The sequence below is a fragment of the Coregonus clupeaformis genome, chromosome 31 (assembly GCF_020615455.1).
Source record: "Coregonus clupeaformis isolate EN_2021a chromosome 31, ASM2061545v1, whole genome shotgun sequence".
Lineage (NCBI taxonomy): Eukaryota > Metazoa > Chordata > Actinopteri > Salmoniformes > Salmonidae > Coregonus > Coregonus clupeaformis.
Genome location: NC_059222.1, coordinates 7,825,417 through 7,845,682, shown reverse-complemented (window position 1 = coordinate 7,845,682; position 20,266 = coordinate 7,825,417). Strand labels below are relative to the sequence as shown.

Here is a 20,266-nt window from a genome sequence, read left to right as displayed (position 1 = left end):
ACACCCCTTCAAATTAGCGGATTTGTTATTTTAGCCACACTTGGTTGCTGACAGGTGTATAAAATCGATGCGAAAGTGCGATTGGCGGATGCAGGGGATTGAGACACATCCGATGCAAAAAAAACATGTCTCTAGCTTAAACTAACAGATTTTTATGGGGATATTTTTATTATGCTAATTCGATTTCCAAGGGGACGCGGAAATCCACTCGAGGAGGTTAAAATGACAAAACAGCTCAGAGCAAATTTACTGCACTGTCCTACCATCTTACACAATAATTTCACCTCTTAACATAGAGACCTGTAACACTTATTAGCAGATTTCCAGCGTAACTGCACCTGCAGTGTGATGCGTTGTGATACACTGGTTTTGCCCAATGAGGTCACGCCATTCTGGCCCTCTGCATTGTGATTGGTCAGTGCTATCAGGTAGTGGTTGCCGTTGCCGTCGGTGACAAGTGTGGGCGTGGTGCCCGACTTGAGGAGGTCCAATGAAAAGGTCTGGGCGGGGACCTGGGTGCCATTCTGTTGGCCGATGAAGACTGGAGTAACCTGGAGAGAACAGGAGTAGAGCAGAGACATATTCAAACCATCAGCCCAACAGAGAAGGGGAAGAGACAGACTTGGTTCCAAACACGGGTCTCCCGCGTGCCAGACAGTTTGCCCGCTGAGGTAAAGAATCTGTCTTCAGGTTTCAGACAAGTTTATTCCGTTAAATATGTATGTATGGTTTCAGACAAGGTTATTCCGTTAAATATGTATGTATGGTTTCAGACAAGGTTATTCCATATGAAATATGCACCTGATGTGCGGTGACTGTCTGTGGTGTGTATACCTATTCTGTTGATCTATAGACTGTACGATATAGAGCTGTAATGACAATGTACCTGTTGTGTGGTGACAGTCTGACTCAGTTGTTTGTTCTGCTGCTGTCTCTGGGCCTGTCTCTGCTGCTTCCTCTGCTGGGCCTGCAGCTGTTTGTGTTGCAGCTGGAGCTGTTTCTGCTGGGTCTGCTGGATGATCATCTGCTGCAACTGCTGCTGTTGCTGGATTAACAACTGGGCTGATGTCTTCTGCTGCTGCATCTGCTGTGTCTGTTGTTGCTGTTTTTGTTGCTGGAGCTGTTGGGACTGCTGTTGTGTCGGTTGTTGTTGTTGTTGTTGTTGTTGTTGTTGTGTCTGTAGTAGTTGCTGCTGTTTTTGTTGCTGGAGCAGTTGGGACTGCTGTTGTTGTTTCTGCTGTTGTTGTTGTGTCTGAAATAGTTGTTGTGTCTGTTGTTGAACCTGTATCCGGTGGATCTGCTGCAGTTTGAGAAGAGTCTGCTGAGAGCACTGTGTCGGCTGAGGCTGTCCCTTAGGCTGAGTTTCGTCCACTCCTTCCATCTCTTCTTGCGTCTCTACCTCCTTCTTGACCCTCACCATCTCTCCGTGGGTGAGAGAGGGATGGAGGATGGTTGAGGCTTTGATGGGGGTGGTTTTGGTTTGGGCCTCCTGGGCATAACCATTCACCACCACACCCTGTACTCCCTCTATCTCTCCTCTCTCCATCTCTCTCAATCCTGTCTGTTTCCCCTGCTCCAGTTGGGAGCGCAGGGTCTCCACCAGCCTCTGTTTCTGCCTCAGCATGCGTGTCAGCTCCTCGATCTGCTTGTCCTTCTCCTGGAGCAACTGGTTCTTGTCCAAGGGGGAGGCCTCCATGGCTGCCACAGCCAGGGGCTCCTGAGGTGGGGTGGCAGGCTGAGGCGCGGTGGGCGAAAGCCGGGACTGGGAGAGGCTGCAGGTGGGTAAGTGATCCTGGTTCTCCTCTTTGATGGAGGCTGGGGAGTGGTGCAGGCTGAGCTGGGTCAGGGGAGAACTCACCATCTCCCCGAATAAGTCTCCATTACAGCTGGTCTCGTCGGGGCTCATTACCGCCAGTGACCGTTCTGACGGGGTGGGAGACACAGGAGGGGAGGAGTTCGTACTGCCAAACCTCATAACATGGGCCGGAGCAGCACTCTGAGCCAATGAGAAAGTGGGTATCTTCCCGCCTGCCTCTCCTGATTGGTGGGTGAGGGTATTGGTCCCGGTCTGGGGGGGGGCAGGGATGGTGAACCCAGCAGGTTGGGTTGAGGCATGCTGTGGGGTTGGTAGGCTGGGTTTAGAGGTTACAGTCGCAATAACACCAGCTCCACCTCCAACATTCTGTTCCTGGTAGTTCCTCAGCCTCTCGATCAGGTCCATCTTGGTTCCAGACACAGTCAGACCCCGCAGTTTCAGCTCCTGTTTCAGCTCAGCAACCTGGAGGGGAGAAGAAGAGGTAAAAACATAGTTATGATTCTGATCCTTACTCCCTTATGTACACTATACTATATATACAAAGGTATGTGGACACCCATTCAAATTAGTGGATTCGGCTATTTCAGCAACACCCGTTACTGACAGTTGTATAAAATCGAGCACACAGCCATGCAATCTCCATAGACAAACATTGGCAGTAGAATGGCCTTACTGAAGAGCTCAGTGACTTTCAACGTGGCACCGTCATAGGATGCCACCTTTCCAACAAGTCAGTTCGTCAGATTTCTGCCCTGCTAGAGCTGCCCCGGTCAACTGTAAGTGCTGTTATTGTGAAGTGGAAACATCTAGGAGCAACAATGGCTCAGCCGCGAAGTGGTAAGCCACACAAGCTCACAGAACGGGACCACCGAGTGCTGTCCTTGGTTGCAACACTCACTACCGAGTTCCAAACTGCCTTTGGAAGCAACGTCAGCACAAGAACTGTTGGTCGGGAGCTTCATGAAATGGGTTTCCATGGCCGAGCAGCCGCACACAAGCCTAAGATCACCATGTGCAATGCCAAGCGTCCATTGGAGTGGTGTAAAGCTCGCCACCATTGGACTCTGGAGCAGTGGAAACGCGTTCTCTGGAGTGAGGAATCACACTTCACCATCTGGCATCTACTCACTTTGAAGTCATCCAGGTTGGCTGGTAACGTCAAAGGTTTGGCCCCTCCCACAAGGGTTTGACTGACGACTTGGCCCATGCTGACGAATCTGAGTTTGGTGGATGCCAGGAGAACGCTACCTGCCCCAATGCATTATGCCAACTGTACAGTTTGGTGGAGGAGGAATAATGGTCTAGGGCTATTTTTCATGGTTTGGGCTAGGCCCCTTAGTTCCAGTGAAGGGAAATCTTAACGCTACAGCATACAATGACATTCTAACGAATCTGTACTTCCAACTTTGTGGCAACAGTTTGGGGAAGGCCCTTTCCTGTTTCATCATGACAATGCCCCCGTGCACAAAGCGAGGTCCATACAGAAATGGTTTGTCGAGATTGGTGTGGAAGAACTTGACTGGCTTGCACAGCGTCCTGACCTCAACCCCATCGAACACCTTTGGGATGAATTGGAATGCCGACTGCGAGCCAGGCCTAATAGCCTAACATCAGTGCCCGACCTCACTAATGCTCATGGCTGAATGGAAGCAAGTCCCCGCAGCAATGTTCCAACATCTAGTTGAAAGCCTTCCCAGAAGAGTGGATGCTGTTATAGCAGCAAAGGGGGGACCAACTCCATATTAATGCCCATGATTTTGGAATGAGATGTTGGACGAGCAGGTGGCCACATACACTACATGACCAAAAGTATGTTTATCTGTCTATGGGTGCATATCAATAGTCTAACGGGACTCTCTTCTAATCTCCTTTCCTTTATCAGCACTGATCTGAAAGAAATGGACAGGTGAAAGTATCCACCATGTTGATTTCACCCAACTTGCGTTTCAGATGAGTGCAGATTTTTTTTAAAGGGACTCTTACAACGCCTGGATAGGTATTTTTGTATCAGCTAACCTCAGTCGATGACGTGGCATTGGTTGATGCATGCAACGTCTGAGCAAGGGAACGCGACCTAAGTGTATTTCTATAAACATCTACTCACTTTGAAGTCATCCAGGTTGGCTGGTAGCGTCAAAGGTTTGGCCCCTCCCACAGGGGTTTGGCTCTGACGATTTGGCCCATGCTGATTGGAAGGGGCCGGGGTCGTCAGGGGAACACTGCGCGAAGGGGAGGGCCCGGGGTTGGTTGAAGGTGGCTGCTCTGCAGGTGGTCTGAGGAGAGACAAGAAACAACAGAGATGAGTCAGTCGACACGCACACAACCACACACAGGGTGGCGCAGTCGCCCTTACACACAAAACCACATGCCATTAGACGGCATGGAGTGAATTATGTGATGCCTCTTATTTTCAAAAACACACACCGCCAATTCCAATCCCCACACACATCTCTTTCCCTCACACACTCACTTGGGTGGTGCAGGAAGGATGGTGTGGTAGTTGTAGTGCTGCTGTTGTTGGTTGAGGATCTGCAGCTGGAGGAAGAGCTGCTGCTGGTGGAGGATCTTGGCGTAGGTGGAGTCCAGCTGAGGGGGAGGCTCCCGGTCAGCCTTCTGGTCCGGAGGGATGTACTGGTGGTACTTCAGCTTCTTCACCTTGGGCTTCATGTCTTTGGCCTTCTTAGGCCTCTGGGGGAGGCGCTCCAAGCTGGGCTTGGACTGGAAAATATGGGAGAGAGAGGGAGGGATCAATAGAGTAAGCGAGCGAGATCGACAGAGGGAGGGAGGGAGAGAAAGAGTAAGTAAGATATGATTGCTTGTATATAGAAGTATTATATTCCAACCTTCATAGCAAGATATCCTAACGACAGGGGATGTCTCTCACCTTGATTTGACCACTGGCAGGGCGGGAAGCAACTGGCGTCGCTGTCCCATTGGTCAGCTTCTGTGCTTGCAAGGAGTCATGGCCATTCAGCAACAGTGGAGGAGGGGGAGGAGGGACCTGGGTAAAGAACTAAGAAAACATCTGATTGGTCAGTTGAAGCATCAATAATGGGACAACTCATGTGATTACTTGTCTATGTAAGCATGCATGAATACCAGTGGCTACATGGATATCTCCATTCTGTGGCTATAAGTACCGTACAAAAATAAAAAACATTTTTAGAATGGTCTGTACCTGTGAGGGGGACATGTCCCCATTCTGAGTGAGCATGTCAGAGGGGGACAGCTGGGAGACAGGACCCAGTGGAGAGTCGTGATTGGCTAGAGTGTCCGGAGAAAACGCATCACTACTGTCCTCGTCCAATGAGGATTCTCCTGCACCCTTTGGAGAATCTGTGCGTGGTAGAGAGATACATTTATTAAACCTCTATTTCACCATTCTTCTCACCAAACAAATTATCTTCTACAATAACAAGTTGATAAGTTGTGAGGTTCAGTATCACTACAACAAACATCTATTTCAAACTAAGAGATTAGTAATTGGCAATAGAAAAAGAGGCGATTGCCAAACCAGAATGACTAATGATGGAATTGGTCACACACAGTCTCTCCAGTCTCCACCATGAGGATTTAGCAATAACAGTTTCACGACACCAGTTCAGTATTGTGACATCGCAATGATAACATTTTGAGGAACATTTGAACGTGAACCATGACCAGTGATTAATTGAAGAATTGAAAAAAATGAGTTTCTCATACACAGTGAGAGAGCGTGTATGAAGCTAGTAGGAGAGTCTGGGAGTATTTGGGTACATGTGTTAGTGAGGGACTAATTTATCTAGCCAGTAGAGGTGTTGCAGGGGCTGTGCACAGGCAGGACGCTCCTAGCCAGTAGAACATGTTCCTACCCAGTTGCAGGATGCTCCTACCCAGTTGACCAAGGTGTTGTTGTGCACATTCACAATAGGAAAGTTCCAGTATGTACCCAGTAGAGTGTGTGGCAATGAGCAGTAGGACTTGCCTAGACCTGCCTAGTAATGTATGTTCCAGTGGATAATAAGAATGGGTAAATACCTAGAACAGAAGTGAGTGTTTCAGTGTGTGTACGCTTCATTTTTTATTTAACCTTTATTTTAGCAGGAAGTCCCATTGAGACCACTGCCACTTTTTCAAGGGAGCCTTCTTTTTCACAACCCAGTAGTGTGTGTTGCAAAGGCAAGTGTGTGTGTGTGTATATATTGCGGTAGACAGTGTGTGTCCATACCCAGTAGTGAGTGTTGCAGAGGACAGTCCAGGTCTACAGGCAGGATGTTCTTGTGGAGGAGCTCTATAGGACCAGGTCTGTGGGAGATCTTATCATTGAGGTCATCAGCCAGCCTGGCCCTCTTCAGCTGCAGCTGCTTGGCCTGCAGAGACGGCTCTGCTGACGTCTCTGTGTGAAGAGAGAAGGGGAAAAACACACAGTTTCACAAGGATGTACAGACACCACTCACACAAGACTCACTATTAGGTACACAAAGTCCTCAAAGACCATTAAAGAAGTGCATAACTAAACATACTTATGTATATAGATCTGCACAAACAGACGTGGTATACTTGGCTCACTGCCTCTAGAGAAGTAGCATGTGTGAGGGTGTAGTTCTGTGGTGATCAGAGAGGGGGCGCTCTGACTCACCCTCCAGTATGTGCATCCTGACCAGCTCTGAGCGCTCAGGACGACTCCTGATCTTCCTCTTCAGATAGTCCTCAGTCTGGAAGGGAGGAGAGGAGAGATGGATGAGAGGAGAGGGAGAGATTAAAGAGAAGAGACAAGTTGTATGGGAGAGGGGAAGGGTAGAAAAGATGAACAGAAAAAGGAACAGGAGATGGAGATGGAGAAAGAAGCGAGAGAGAGAGCGATGAGTGTTGTCTCAGAGAGAGAATGCAGTTCAACAAAGACTGCACATCTTGAACTACAGAGAGAAAGACAGACATGGAGAGACTCACCCTGGCTCTCTCCAGACTCCTCCGCTGCTCGTGGAAGGCTGCCGGACTCTTCAGTGCTGTGGACAGCGAGGGAAAGAGGGAGAAACGAAGAAAGAAGTGAGAATGACTGTGAATGCGAACTCCAACAAAGGAGTACAGACTATGCTGTGAGCTCTTCACCACCACTGGAGACTGACAGTGTGAGAACACACGCTCAAACCAGAACTCTATATGTGAAAAGGTCAAAGGAGCTATATCCACCAAACAGTAAGAAGAGAAAATAGAACATTGTGTTTTTGTATTGACTGGTGCATGACCTGTTTCAGCAGAACAGTGAAAGAGGAACAGCCTGCTATAGCATGAGAGAGGTGTACGCCTGAGAACCCATAGAACAATCAATAAAGATCTGATTTACAGACCAGACAGGATCTTTGAAGAACGAATTTCTGAGAGACGGACTTTCTAAATCCATCACTCTACTCAACTGTATTGGTCCTCAGCATGTCCCTGTCCGTATGTGTATATTTAGTCTATGTGTGTGTGTGTTTGCGCCTGTGTGAGTGTCTGGAGGATGTGTGTGTGTGTGTGTGTGTGTGTGTGTGTGTCGCGTGTGTCACTAAGCATCTCTGCATCTCACCCCAGCAGCCCCCATCATTCAGAAGTGGGAAAACACAAACGTGGACATTCATGTAAGCTCACAAACATACACACCAAAACAAGACTAGCAGGCCTAAATATTGGCCAGGGATTCCTGTGATGTAACCACTCACATCAAGTCAACATTTGTCTCCAAATACATGCAAATGGATCATGGAGGATCCTGTCTACTATGTAATTCACTCTTATTTATATATCCAACTGTACTGTGACTGTAAATCCATGGCATGAGCACTACTGTCTACTAACTCTACAGGACCTTGACAGTAAAACAGTTTTGGGCCATAGTCATAACAAGTCACTTTTAAAGGTTGGGTTGTAATACCTCCTCCACAGGAAGACAACCTGATCCTCAGTAATCTGGACTAATCTGTAATAAAGTCCTGTATGTATGTTTGTCTGTGTAGGGCTACAGTGGAGAAACACAGTTAGTTCCCCTGGCCTGTTGTTGTTGTGTAGTAAGAGTGGGAGCACAGGGGAGAGGCCCATCTTAGGGCCAGGTTAGCCACTTTACACCTGAGTTGTGACCCATCATAACTAGCCTCATACAACCATCCGGAGTTCTCGCAAGCTTACATTCTGTTGAAGTGAAGCGAAACAAGAGTGAAGCGGTCAGGATGGTCTTGGATCAGGCTACGTCATAACAGAAGCAATTCCTGAATTGAAATTCGAACAGACCCCAACCCTGGTGCAGATTGAGTGCATTTGTCAAGGAGAGTCAGTGACAGTGATAACACCCTCTGAAGGGTGCAGGTTAGGCTGCAAGTTAGGAAGTGAGTCAGCTTCTCTCTCTCCTGTAAGAACGAGAGCTAGCCCATGCACTTCCTCCTTCCCACAGCTGAACACTGAGTCTATTCAGCTACTTAACAGAACACAAACAGGAAGTGGACACAGAAGAGGAAGCTGGCTGGCCCACTTCATAACACAACAACGCAAACACAAGACAACACAATGCAAATTACAACGCTAACACAACACAACAGGCCTGTCAGTCCAAGGGGACCGGGAACAAAAACTGTGCTGGTCAAGCATGCAGGGGGTGATATTATATTATATTTTCTGGTCTAGACTACAGAGATATGGATAAAGAGTTTGGGCACTACTTACGTGGCATGATCCCTTGGCTGACCAGTTCCTCCCGGGTGCGTCTCTGCTGAAGTTTGAGCTGGAGGACTGCATGAGGACAGTGAGAGAGAAGTAGAGGAGAGTAAGCAACTGTCAGCATGGAAACAACAACAACCTCTTCAAAAAAAGAGTTTCAGGTCCAGGCTGCCATCCTACACTGAAGAATCCGTCTGCAGGGTAGAGAGGGTATCCTTATGTCAACAAACACAGGAGCAGAGGGATAGGGCAGGACTCAATGGACAGGACCCGTGCTCTCTTTCACTTCCTCCCTCGCTCTTTTTTTTTTTTTTTAGCTGTTGCAAAGGAGGGCGGAGTACAGTGACATTATTACACATTTCCTGTATCTAAAGAATGTGTGTATGAGACAGACTCCTTGTTGCATGTATGCCCGACACATCATTATTTCAGAATAGGAAACATGTCTTACATAATGACTCAGAGATACAGGCGGTAATACAATCACACAGTCAGCCTTGTCTGTCAGCAGACTGTGTTCTCACTGTTTAACCACTGCCATTCTTAGGATGACCTATTAATTCATTCCTCACAGTAGCCTGTATTATCAAGCCAGCTATGGTATGCAATGCATCAATGTGGAGAATGCAGAAAGGTGCAAGCACAGAATAGTTTGTACTGCAAATCTTGCAACAATTAAAGTAAGTAAGTAGACCCTTCTCGGTCTTCCAATCAGAACAACTGACAACTAACCACCTAAATGACTGTGTTTATGAGTCACACTGGTGGCAGGTAGCTTAACGGTTAGAGCGTTGGGCCAGTAACCGAAAGGTTTGAATCCCTGAGCCGACAAGGTAAAAAATCTGTCAATGTGCCCTTGAGCAAGGCACTTAACCCTTTTCTCCTGGGTCACCGTTGATAATGGCTGACCCTGGCCGTGACCCCACTCTCTGAGGGTGTCTCAGGGGGAATAGGGATATGCAAAAAACACATTTCCAATTCACACGTGTATAATACACACTTGTGCATGTGTGAAATAGGACAAATATAAGCACCCACCAAATACTTATTATTATTATTATTGATACTCTGTCCTGCTACTGTGTCAGTAACTTGTTTGTGACCTTTTTGTTAATGCTTTCTGGGAAACTCACCCCTGGTTTAATTATTGTATGCATTCAGGAGAGTCCCAAGCCACTGCTGCATTTCTAGGAGTGGACTATTTGTTTATCATCAGTTGCCGTCTCTATGTAGTAGGCTAGTCTCTGTGGAGCGGCCATATGCAGCGTGTATGTGTGTGTGTGTGTGTGTGTCTTTCTCTCTTGCCTGACACTTTAAGGGCAGGGAGCACCTGTTAGGGAGGGCTGATACCATGACATCATCAGAAGTGCCAGGGAGTCTGAGTATAGTCAGCTGTTCTGAGTCTGACCTTCAATCTCACAGCATCTCAGGGATTACGCCGTCCCTTCTGTAAGCAACGATATTCATTTCTCTCTCAGCTCTCGCTGACACACACACAAAACACACTGGAGACTCACGTGTATGTAACATAAACATAAACACACTGTTACACACATACACTAGACTCACGTGACTACGCAGGCAGACAAGCACACACACAATAACACAAACGTGGAACGTGCCAGCCCAGGGCATGCCACATGATAGATGCCACACCACTTGGCAACCACAGGAAGTAGAGAAGAGAAGGATCTATTCTGGGAGAGAGAATCACTATCACTCCCCCACATCTCTCCCCCTTTACCCTCTCTCCTAACCTTGCTTCTTTCTTTCACAGGCTCCCTGAGGCAGGTCATTCTGAATTCTTTCTCTCTTCCTCTTTCTCTGGGGAACTTCACATTTAGTATCTCACTATACCCTTAACTCATTCTCTCTCTCTTTCTCACTCTCTCGTCATTGCCTTGCCACCCACTCCAAGCCTCCCCCTGCACTATTTCTATCCACAGAACGAGAGAGCAGAAACACTATCTGACTGATACCTAACACATCTGATACTCACTGGCAGTATTAGTGTTAATAAGATGACACTGTAAAACAACCCATTAAGTCCACTTCCATCTTGATTCAAATAAAAAATCAAATAAACATTTTCTGCTGTTTAATGTTTCAACCAGTTCATTCTAAGCCAATCAAATGTTTTATTATTAAAGTTATTGACAGTTGTGTAAGTTCCCACTAGTGGCCAATTTCAAAGCAGCAAAAAAACATTGGGGTTGAGGCGACCCTCAGATAAACACATTTTCGATATTTTTTGTGCCTTCTCAGATAAGTGATCATACTTTATGTGAAATTAAGAGACTAATGTGCTGATATATGCACATTATAGCATATTTCATGGGCATTAATTACTATTTCTTGCCATTTTAAAAGATGGGTTTTTCATGCTAGCGGTCATGCCTGCATGTCACAATCAAACAGTAGCAACATAACTTGGTGAACTACAAGAAGATAATAGATTTCAGGCATTCATATCTGAATTTTTTTTAAATGAATTTTTTATTATTTTACTGTTAAATTAACCTTGCATTTTTATAGATAAATGTCAAATTTACAAAAATGGCATCTATCTCAGGTGGGCTTATATGGCGTACTAACACAAAAAGGACTCTACAGAATGTAAATGGCAATAAATAAATATTGGTCAATATGATCAATACTAACTTCGCATTATAATGGAGTCTATAGTGAATATTTCTACCCCAAAACCATTGGTTTCCAAATATTTTATGAGTATTTTTCACCATAAATCACCGTTGTTCCAATTCAGCCCAGTATGCATTGAAACACATACAATAGTGTTGATATCCCTAATAGTCAATGAACATGAGCATAAATGTTGTTTTTTTTGTTCAGATTTAAGTTGGTTAAAACACACAAACTACAGGTATGCATATTATGCATCTAGCCATGATGCCTTTACCAAGATTAGAAACCTCTGTACTCTCCAAGACGTTTGGAGTGGACAGGTAGTCGTTGATGCAGAGAGAGTAGAATAAGATCAGGCTTGAGGGATATCAGGGACAGAAGAACTTTAAGTGATGGACAGAAATGCAAAAAACAATGAGGGACAAGAAGATGACTTGGGCGACTACTCATGCACTTTTGGGTGAGGGCATTGTCATACGGTTGTCTTTCATTCATCCAGGTGATTTCGTTTTTTGGTCCATCACCTGTACCTTTGTAATACAACAATAGAGAGGGATATTTGAAACTGTCTTCAGATAGGCTTTAGGAAGACAAGTTGAACTAATTAACAAGAATAGCAGTACATCAAATGTGAATCAGCTTTCAGATAATTTGTTCAAAGTTGTGTTATGGTCTTTGTGCAAGGCTTCTTATCAACAGAGGGCCAGAGTGGGTGCAGTTTTTTTTGTTCTAACCAAGCAACAACACACCTGATTCAACTAATCATGTCTTGATTTAAGTCTATTATTAGTTGAATCAGGTGTGTACTGGTTGGCAAGAACAAAAGCCTAAGTCCACATTGATCTCTGTGGATAGGATTGTTATGAGTGCTACTTTCATGATGAATTTTAATGATCAGATTATATTCATAACTTTAGGGGACATTAATATAATATAATTTACATAATAAATGTTAGTTTGTAAATTTTGAACATTTGGAAATTCATTCAAATTGATTATTTAAAAGGTGGGCTTATTTGGAACACCCATGGGCTTAAAGGGTACATTTGATACCCATCAAGCCCAGTCCCGACATATTTTATCAAATATTGTTATGTCTTATTAAAAAATGTTGTAAGTAAAGTCATAAAACTTCACAAGATTAAACTTTCATTTTATCTCCAATTTTCTTATAAGAATTAGGTCAGTATATGTTAGAAATGTCTAAACCTAGATTTTGGTGGGCTTAATAGGTACACTTACCCCTACATCTATATTTGATTAATTTTTATAGCCTGAACTATGTGACAAACTGGCAAAGACATAAGAGTTCCCTTCAGTCCAGACCTACATTCATCCAAATGCTAGCCCACATCTTTCCATGTCTTCATTCCTTCATGACCACTGAAAGCAAGGGACACAGTTCCAACTTCCACCATATAACCTTCACCAACGAGATGAGATCCCTCTGGATCTGCAGATGTCATATAGGAAGTAGGGATATTTATTAGAATATTAGGACAAAGCCAAACTCTGGCCCCAGGCCTCCAGAGTTAGAGTTAGAGTTAGAGAGAGAGAGACAGAGAGAGAGAGACAGAGAGAGAGAGAGAGAGACAGAGAGAGAGAGAGAGAGAGAGAGAGAGAGAGAGAGAGAGAGAGCAGAGAGAGAGAGAGAGAGAGACAGAGAGAGAGAGAGAGAGACAGAGAGAGAGAGACAGAGAGAGAGAGACAGAGAGAGAGAGACAGAGAGAGAGAGACAGAGAGAGAGACAGAGAGAGAGAGAGAGAGAGACAGAGAGAGAGAGAGAGAGAGAGAGAGGAGGGCTAATCCCAGTGTGCTCATGTGTCATTGGGTCTAATAAATATGTCTGCCACTGTCCCCAAAGGGCCCCAGACCTGGCACAGCACCGCCCACACCTGCTGAGCACACACAAGGCACACACACATCAACCTAGAAGTCTCCCTTATAAACTCGCAGGCGCACACACAGCAGCCGAAAAGTTGGCATGGCCTTTGGAACACTTCTATTTGCAAAGCGCGCGGTAATGATCCAGTGACCTCACCATTTGGATGTTAGATTGACCATTACACAATACAACCAGGGAGTTACATACAAACAGACATGAGGAATGACCAAAATGAATGTCTTATTATGGTTCATGGCATGCATCAATAAGCAAGGAGCAAGAAGAGGACGCATCAAAAGCTTGAAAGAAATCTGGTCGCCATACAGAATCAAACCCAAAGCTTGCGCTAGACCATAAACTAGTGAATGATCAAATCTAGGGCTAGGCTACATCTAAAACACAAATCAGATCAGATTTCCCCTCTCCACTGGGTGTCTTCTAACCCCACCCACCTTCTTTTAGGCTGTGATAGGCATGTCTCTCGTAATCCATCAAGTCCTGCTTGTCCAGCTCTTCCCCCATTGGAGGAGAGTCCAAGGGGGCGAGCTCAAAGGACAGGAAGTGGTTGGTGTCCAGCATGATCATTTAGACAAAACAAATAAAAAAGTCATAAAGAGTTGTCGTCGTTCAAGTCTTGAATGGATCCTGATATAGCGGTGGCCAAAGATATGTAGCGAGAGGCAGGTGATGGGTCTCTAAAAAGAGGTCTCGTCTGCAATAGACCACATCCAAGATCTAATTGGTTTTCCTCTCACTAAGGTCGAGGCAGGGAGAAGACGTTAGTCTTATTCATTGCTTGTCCGGATGACTTTTGACTGTGCTTGTCAAAGGTTAAGAAAAAGTAGCTTGAATATTCTATCAAAAAAGGGGATGTGATTTGATTCAAGAAAACTTGCCGTCTTCATGGGTCAGAACATCGATTTTCTTCTTTCTCTCTGCCCTTCCCTTGTTTTCTTTTGTCGTGACAGTCAGCTAGGAACGATGGAGCTGCTCTACTAAGGTGTCCAATGAGACGGTGGAAATCCACAGGGTAAAGCCAAAAGATGAAAAAGAGAGAGAACAAGGGAGGAGAGAAAAAGAGGGCAGCAGCAGAGGGGAGAGACCAGAGAGACAGAGAGAGAGAGAGACAGAGAGAGAGAGAGAGAGAGAGAGCCCAGAGAGACAGAGAGCCCAGAGAGAGAGAGAGACAGAGCCCAGAGAGAGAGAGAGACTGAGAGCCCAGAGAGACAGAGAGCCCAGAGAGAGAGAGAGAGAGAGACTGACAGAGCCCAGAGAGACAGAGCGACCAGAGAGAGTGAGAGAGACAGAGAGCCCAGAGAGACTGAGAGACAGACAGAGAGCCCAGAGAGAGTGAGAGAGACAGAGAGCCTGAGAGAGAGAGAGACTGCTCTGGTTGCAGCTCCTCACTCATGACAGTAAGGAACACACACACACGGTGGTGTCGGTGATAGAGTTATCCTGCTCAGCTGTTGCCATTCATTCATGTCTCTGCCCACATACCTTCCCCCTCCCCTCCACAGCTCAACCTACAGAACCAGCCTCCCCCCAGAGAAAACTGATTTGTTGATAAACAACAAAAAACACTAAACTCCACACATGTTATCCTGATGACATACTTGAGACATTTAAAGCAACACTTGGTAATTGTGTTAATGGTTTTGAGAAGTCATCATTAATAGTTAAATGCAGGAGAATTTATCAATCAGTGACAACAATAACCTAGAAGTACAACCGGTTTTATACTTCTCTCAGTACTGTACTTTTTATTCTTTGATGGAACATATTGATACATTGAGTATCTATGGCTCTTCAGGAGGTGTGCAACCTTTCTCTAGTAGAGGAAACAACTGCAATGGAATACCTCATGCAACTCCTCTACTGAGCTGCGGCAGGCAACTCCTACATCACATGCTAGAATACAGTGACAGAGATGATCGCAGAATCTACCATTCAACCATGACAATGCAGGTTACAGTCAAAGCTATTGCATTTGGGCGACACGTCCTGTCGACAACCTGAATGCATGCAAAGCCTTTCTGTCCTGTCTGTGGCTGCTCCAGAATGCTGCTGAGGTCCCCCCAACAAACCCCAACCCCCCCCTCTCCCCCGCTCTCTGTGTTTTAAATAGTAGGGACAGCTGGCCATAGGGGGCTATATTCAGCTCAGTATCACCTGTGCGGCTGCTGGGTAGGGTTACTTACAGATACCCACACACTAACATCGTGACACACACATTGGCACAACCGGCGTACACGCTCATGCACACACACAATTTCAACTTTCACCGCTGGTGCATTTTTCCAGCGTGTACCCATAGGTTCGCCCCTCGCTGACTAACAGTTATCATTGAAATACATGGACAGAATTTGATTCATTTCTGGCCTGCTGACGTCTTTGTGTGTAGGTAGTTGCACTCTTATGATCAGGCCATGGTGGACAGACTGTCCATAGAGAACAGAGCACCACCTTGACCAAACACACTTCACAGGCAGCAGTGTGAAAAACAGGACCAAAGTCCACCTAGCTTTAGCGTACAACTTCCCAGTCTGGGAGAGATAGGACTGTCAGACCACTCCAAAGACACTGAGTAATACATGATCTGTCCTGACTGTCGTTATCATTATCACTGTACTGTGATGATCACAGCTATCTCCTCAGAGGAGAAAGGTAGTATTGTAGAAAAGGTTTCTGGTTTTAGGAGCAGCCCAACCTAATGTGTGGGTGGTTACAGCAGGGCTGTTTCCCATGGTTTTATTGTACCTGGGTTTGAGGGTTAGGGTTAGATTTTTAGGGTTAGATTGTCTGAGGCGTTCACAGTCATTCTGTCATCAACTATCAATCAGCTCATTAGACGACAACTCAGGCAGTCTCGCAAGTCGTAGTTTGAAGCCTCACACCAGGGCTGATTGAAGAGACTCCCTAAGGCCTAGTGTTTCCCACCTTCCCCTACCATTGTATTTAGGCCCCTGCTAAGCCAATCTTTATTATTATTTTTTTTCATCTTATCCAGAGGGCAATCAGCTAAGGAAGGCTAAAAAAAAAACTCTTCCACGTTGTTACAGCAGGATACAGTATTCTTATGGAGTTGTGACTAATTCAATGCTCAGAGACATCCAGGGTAAGGCGGTAGGGCACTGACTCCCCCACACAAAGGTCATCTTGCTGGGTCGCCCTGCCCCAGTCCTGGGGAGAAGGCTGTAACGCCTGGAGACACACAGCCAGACCGATAACCTCCCACAACCCAGCCTCCTTTCCCTCCTTACACGTGTGTGTGTGTGTGTGTGTGTGTGTGTGTGTGTGTGTGTGTGTGTGTGTGTGTGTGTGTGTGTGTGTGTGTGTGCGCGCGCACGCTTGCCAGCTCTAGTATGGGTAGGACTGCTAAAAACATTTCAAGTGATACGGGCTGTAGGGCAAGTTTGCTCAAAACAAACTATAGGCCTAGTACCTCTCTGTTCACTCTGTCAGTCAGTCTCTTTATCCTTTGCTAAACGGACTGGATCTCAATAACACCACCCTGTGGCTGCAGTACTGGAGACGATATCTACCAGGTGTATAGTAAAAATCCAGTCACATAATGTGAGCAGTGTTGGGACAAATAAACACCAACATCTTAAATAGGGTAGTAGACTAACCACAGAATGGCCAAAGCACAGAGGCACGCCCAGTCCCATTGATCTCAGTCTTAACAGAGGGGGAATGTATGTGGTTAGGCAGGCCTGACAGACTCCAACAAAGACCCTGGCTGTGGGTTCATTCCCTGTTAGGTGGGGTAAGGTGGTATTATATCTGAGGAAGTCTGTTCACCGGAGTAGTAACAGAACCGTGTGTTGTTTCACAAGGTAGGCAAAGTATGTAAATAGAAGGGTTTGATTGTGTGATAGTAAGCAGACATTAACAGTGTCACCACTGTTTACTCCACAACACGCCTCACTATTCAGCAAACAGAGTGGGTAAGAGGAAAGAACACAGACACTCAGGCAGCGGGGTAGACAGACACACTGACACTCAGGCAGCGGGGTAGACAGACACACAGACACTCAGGCAGCGGGGTAGACAGACACACAGACACTCAGGCAGCGGGGTAGACAGACACACAGACACTCAGGCAGCGGGGTAGACAGACACACAGACACTCAGGCAGCGGGGTAGACAGACACACAGACAAACACTGTGGGGTAGACAGACACACAGACAAACACTGTGGGGTAGACAGACACACAGACAAACACTGTGGGGTAGACAGACACACAGACAAACACTGTGGGGTAGACAGACACACAGACAAACACTGTGGGGTAGACAGACACACAGACAAACACTGTGGGGTAGACAGACACACAGACAAACACTGTGGGGTAGACAGACACACAGACACTCAGGCAGCGGGGTAGACAGACACACTGACACTCAGGCAGCGGGGTAGACAGACACACAGACACTCAGGCAGCGGGGTAGACAGACACACTGACAAACACTGTGGGGTAGACACACTGTGGGGTAGACAGACACACAGACAAACACTGTGGGGTAGACAGACACACAGACAAACACTGTGGGGTAGACACACTGTGGGGTAGACAGACACACAGACAAACACTGTGGGGTAGACAGACACACAGACAAACACTGTGGGGTAGACAGACACGCAGACAAACACTGTGGGGTAGACAGACACGCAGACAAACACTGTGGGGTAGACAGACACACAGACAAACACTGTGGGGTAGACAGACACACAGACAAACACTGTGGGGTAGACACACTGTGGGGTAGACAGACACAGACAAACACTGTGGGGTAGACAGACACAGACAAACACTGTGGGGTAGACAAAGACAAAGAGTCAACAGAAAAAAAGAGCGAGAGGGGGAAGGAGGGAGAGGGAAGGAAAGAGCTATAGGAGGTAGGGTTTCCAAATTCAGGGCTGCAGTTAGCATTTGTTAATATGGTGCAGCAGAGCACGAGGGAGGGAGGGAGGTGAGGCTGAGTTCAGCGAATGAGGTTTTGGGCAGCAAGAGAGAAAGAAAGGGAGAGGAGAGGGAGTGAGGGGGTTCCTCTTCCAGCCAATCCATTTTTGGACGGACATCTGAGATCACTTTATTCTGCACCCCAAAACCCACTAGCTTACTTCACAGAAAACAGATTCCATATCCTTCCTCTTACGGTAACAGTCAACCCCCTAAAGCACCAGCAGGCATGCAGTCTGGAACGTGGAACAACGTGGAACTCGTTACATGTGGCGAAGAAGAGACAAGAACAGTTTCATTCATTCAGAAAGAAAAGGAGGATTCATGTGAAAAGAAAACCGCAGAGAACAGCAAAGTCAGATTCATTTTGTGATGGTTACTTCTCAAATTTGGATCAAATTACTCAACCGCAAGAGCTTTTTATGTCTCTTTTAAGTAATGTGTTTCTCTGTCAGTGTTTTCCTCAAAATATACCCATCACCTCTGTGGTTAGACGGATTGATTGTTCCTCTCCTCCTTTCCTCTCCTTGTAGCAGAGACCCCTCTGTGTTGGTCCAGCAACAATGGGAAGACTTTACACACTGACAGAGAAACACATTACTCATAATAATGTCTGAAACGGAGCGAATGGAATGGCATCAAACACCTGGAAACCATGGAAACCATGTATTTGATACCATTCCAACGATTCCGCTCCAGCCATTACCACAAGCCTGTTCTCCCCAATTAAGGTGCCACCAACTTCCTGTGTGTGATATAAAGTATACTGATATACTGTATGTTTCCTAATGTACTTATTGTAGACCAGTGTGCTGAAACTTTATAAATCTACCCGCCTTGACAGATTTTTTATCTAGTCAGCGACATTTCAGTTACTGGCCCAACGCTCTTAACCGCTAGGCTACCTGCCGCCCTCATCTCTAGAAGAGTGTCTGTAGAAGAGCAGCGATCCCCATCTCTGATCACTATCGCTGCAGTACCACTATCACTCCTCTAGTTTTCACCTGGAGTCTAATGTAACACTAGTACGGTAAAGGACAGCAGTTCAATGGGAGGTCAGGGTAGAAGCTTCCTGTAGGAACAGATCTAGGACAATAGATCCCACTAACTGTATATCAAGCTAACTAGAAAACACAACACATAATTTAGGAGCCTACAATAATAAACCAGTTAATTAGACTTATCATAAAACATAAAGGCCTACATCCGGTTACATCATCAGCACCAACCTGAAGTTATGGTTTTTCAACTGAAGTGCAAACAGGCGTGTCAGTGAGTTTTTATGGTGAGAGATTGTGCACATTGATAATGTGAAGGCAGTGGTAGACTAACTGATAAGATACAATTGCTTTTTAGTAGAATGAAAGTCTAGTGAGGAGAGGCCCTAGCCTAGTATGGTTTACATCTCTCGGTTATCAACACAACTCATCTCCTTCAGGATGACTCATAATAACAAACCAAAGTCCACAGAGATTAATAAAGCATAATGTTTAGGACAGTGTTTACTATGAATCACTAGGTAAAGTCTATTCTATACAGACAGACATCATTTGTGGAAGGATAATATGTGTGTGAGAAATCAAGGAGTTTCGTTTCCAAGTGAAAATGGACACTGCAATGTATGTGTGATACGTTTATAAATGTGTGAATACTTTTGAATGTGTATGTTGAAAGATGATCTACGTATGTGTACATTGTGTATGTGTGTGTTTGTGTAGGTGTACGTGTGGACGTACATCTTTCCACTGTGTACATAGCAGCCGTTGCAAAGAGCAATAGGCTCTGGTTGGCTGATTAAGCAGTTTCTATAGCTTCAGGGTACAACCTATCCCAGGAGATTGTTCCGTTGTGCTCAGAGTTTTTATTACTGATTGACTATTGGATAACAAATCAAAGCTGTACTGATGTAACTGCACTGTGTGTTGGTGATGGCACTGTGATATGTGCTGTGCTCTGTCAGTGCCTGTGGGTTCCTGTCTATTTCTCAACAGTAACAAGCCTTGTGTTGGCTTGCTGTGTGTGCGTGCGTGTGTATATTTTGCAAGAGTACATGTACAGTGCATTAGGAAATTATTCAGACCCCTTGACTTTTTCCACATTTTGTTACATTAGAGCCGTATTCTTAAGTGGATTAAATTGTTTGTTTTTCCCTCAATCTACACACAATACCCCATAATGACAAAGCAAAAACTGGTTTTTAGATTTTTTTTGCAAATGTATAAAAAATATAAAAACTGAAATTTGACATTTACATAAGTATTCAGACCCTTTACTCAGTACTTTGTT

The 20,266-nt window shown here is 45.6% G+C and overlaps 1 protein-coding gene across 6 annotated transcripts in view; it reads right to left on the bottom strand.

The window, feature by feature from the left end:
* Window positions 1-20,266, bottom strand: part of LOC121547456 (myocardin-related transcription factor A-like) — a 54,738-nt gene that overhangs the window by 7,433 nt on the left and 27,039 nt on the right. For 4 of the 6 annotated variants that reach the window (XM_041858762.2, XM_045209759.1, XM_045209762.1 and 1 more), the window contains 10 exons: window positions 8,489-8,554; window positions 6,746-6,801; window positions 6,435-6,510; window positions 6,024-6,191; window positions 4,995-5,152; window positions 4,701-4,829; window positions 4,287-4,534; window positions 3,921-4,089; window positions 887-2,278; window positions 339-551 (listed from right to left, as the gene is read on the bottom strand). In XM_041858762.2, the coding sequence (XP_041714696.2) occupies window positions 339-551; window positions 887-2,278; window positions 3,921-4,089; window positions 4,287-4,534; window positions 4,701-4,829; window positions 4,995-5,152; window positions 6,024-6,191; window positions 6,435-6,510; window positions 6,746-6,801; window positions 8,489-8,554 (2,675 nt within the window). Of the gene's footprint in view, window positions 1-338; window positions 552-886; window positions 2,279-3,920; window positions 4,090-4,286; window positions 4,535-4,700; window positions 4,830-4,994; window positions 5,153-6,023; window positions 6,192-6,434; window positions 6,511-6,745; window positions 6,802-8,488; window positions 8,555-13,465; window positions 14,121-20,266 lie in introns of those variants that run through there. The other 2 variants (XM_045209758.1, XM_045209760.1) reach the window with 1 other exon arrangement.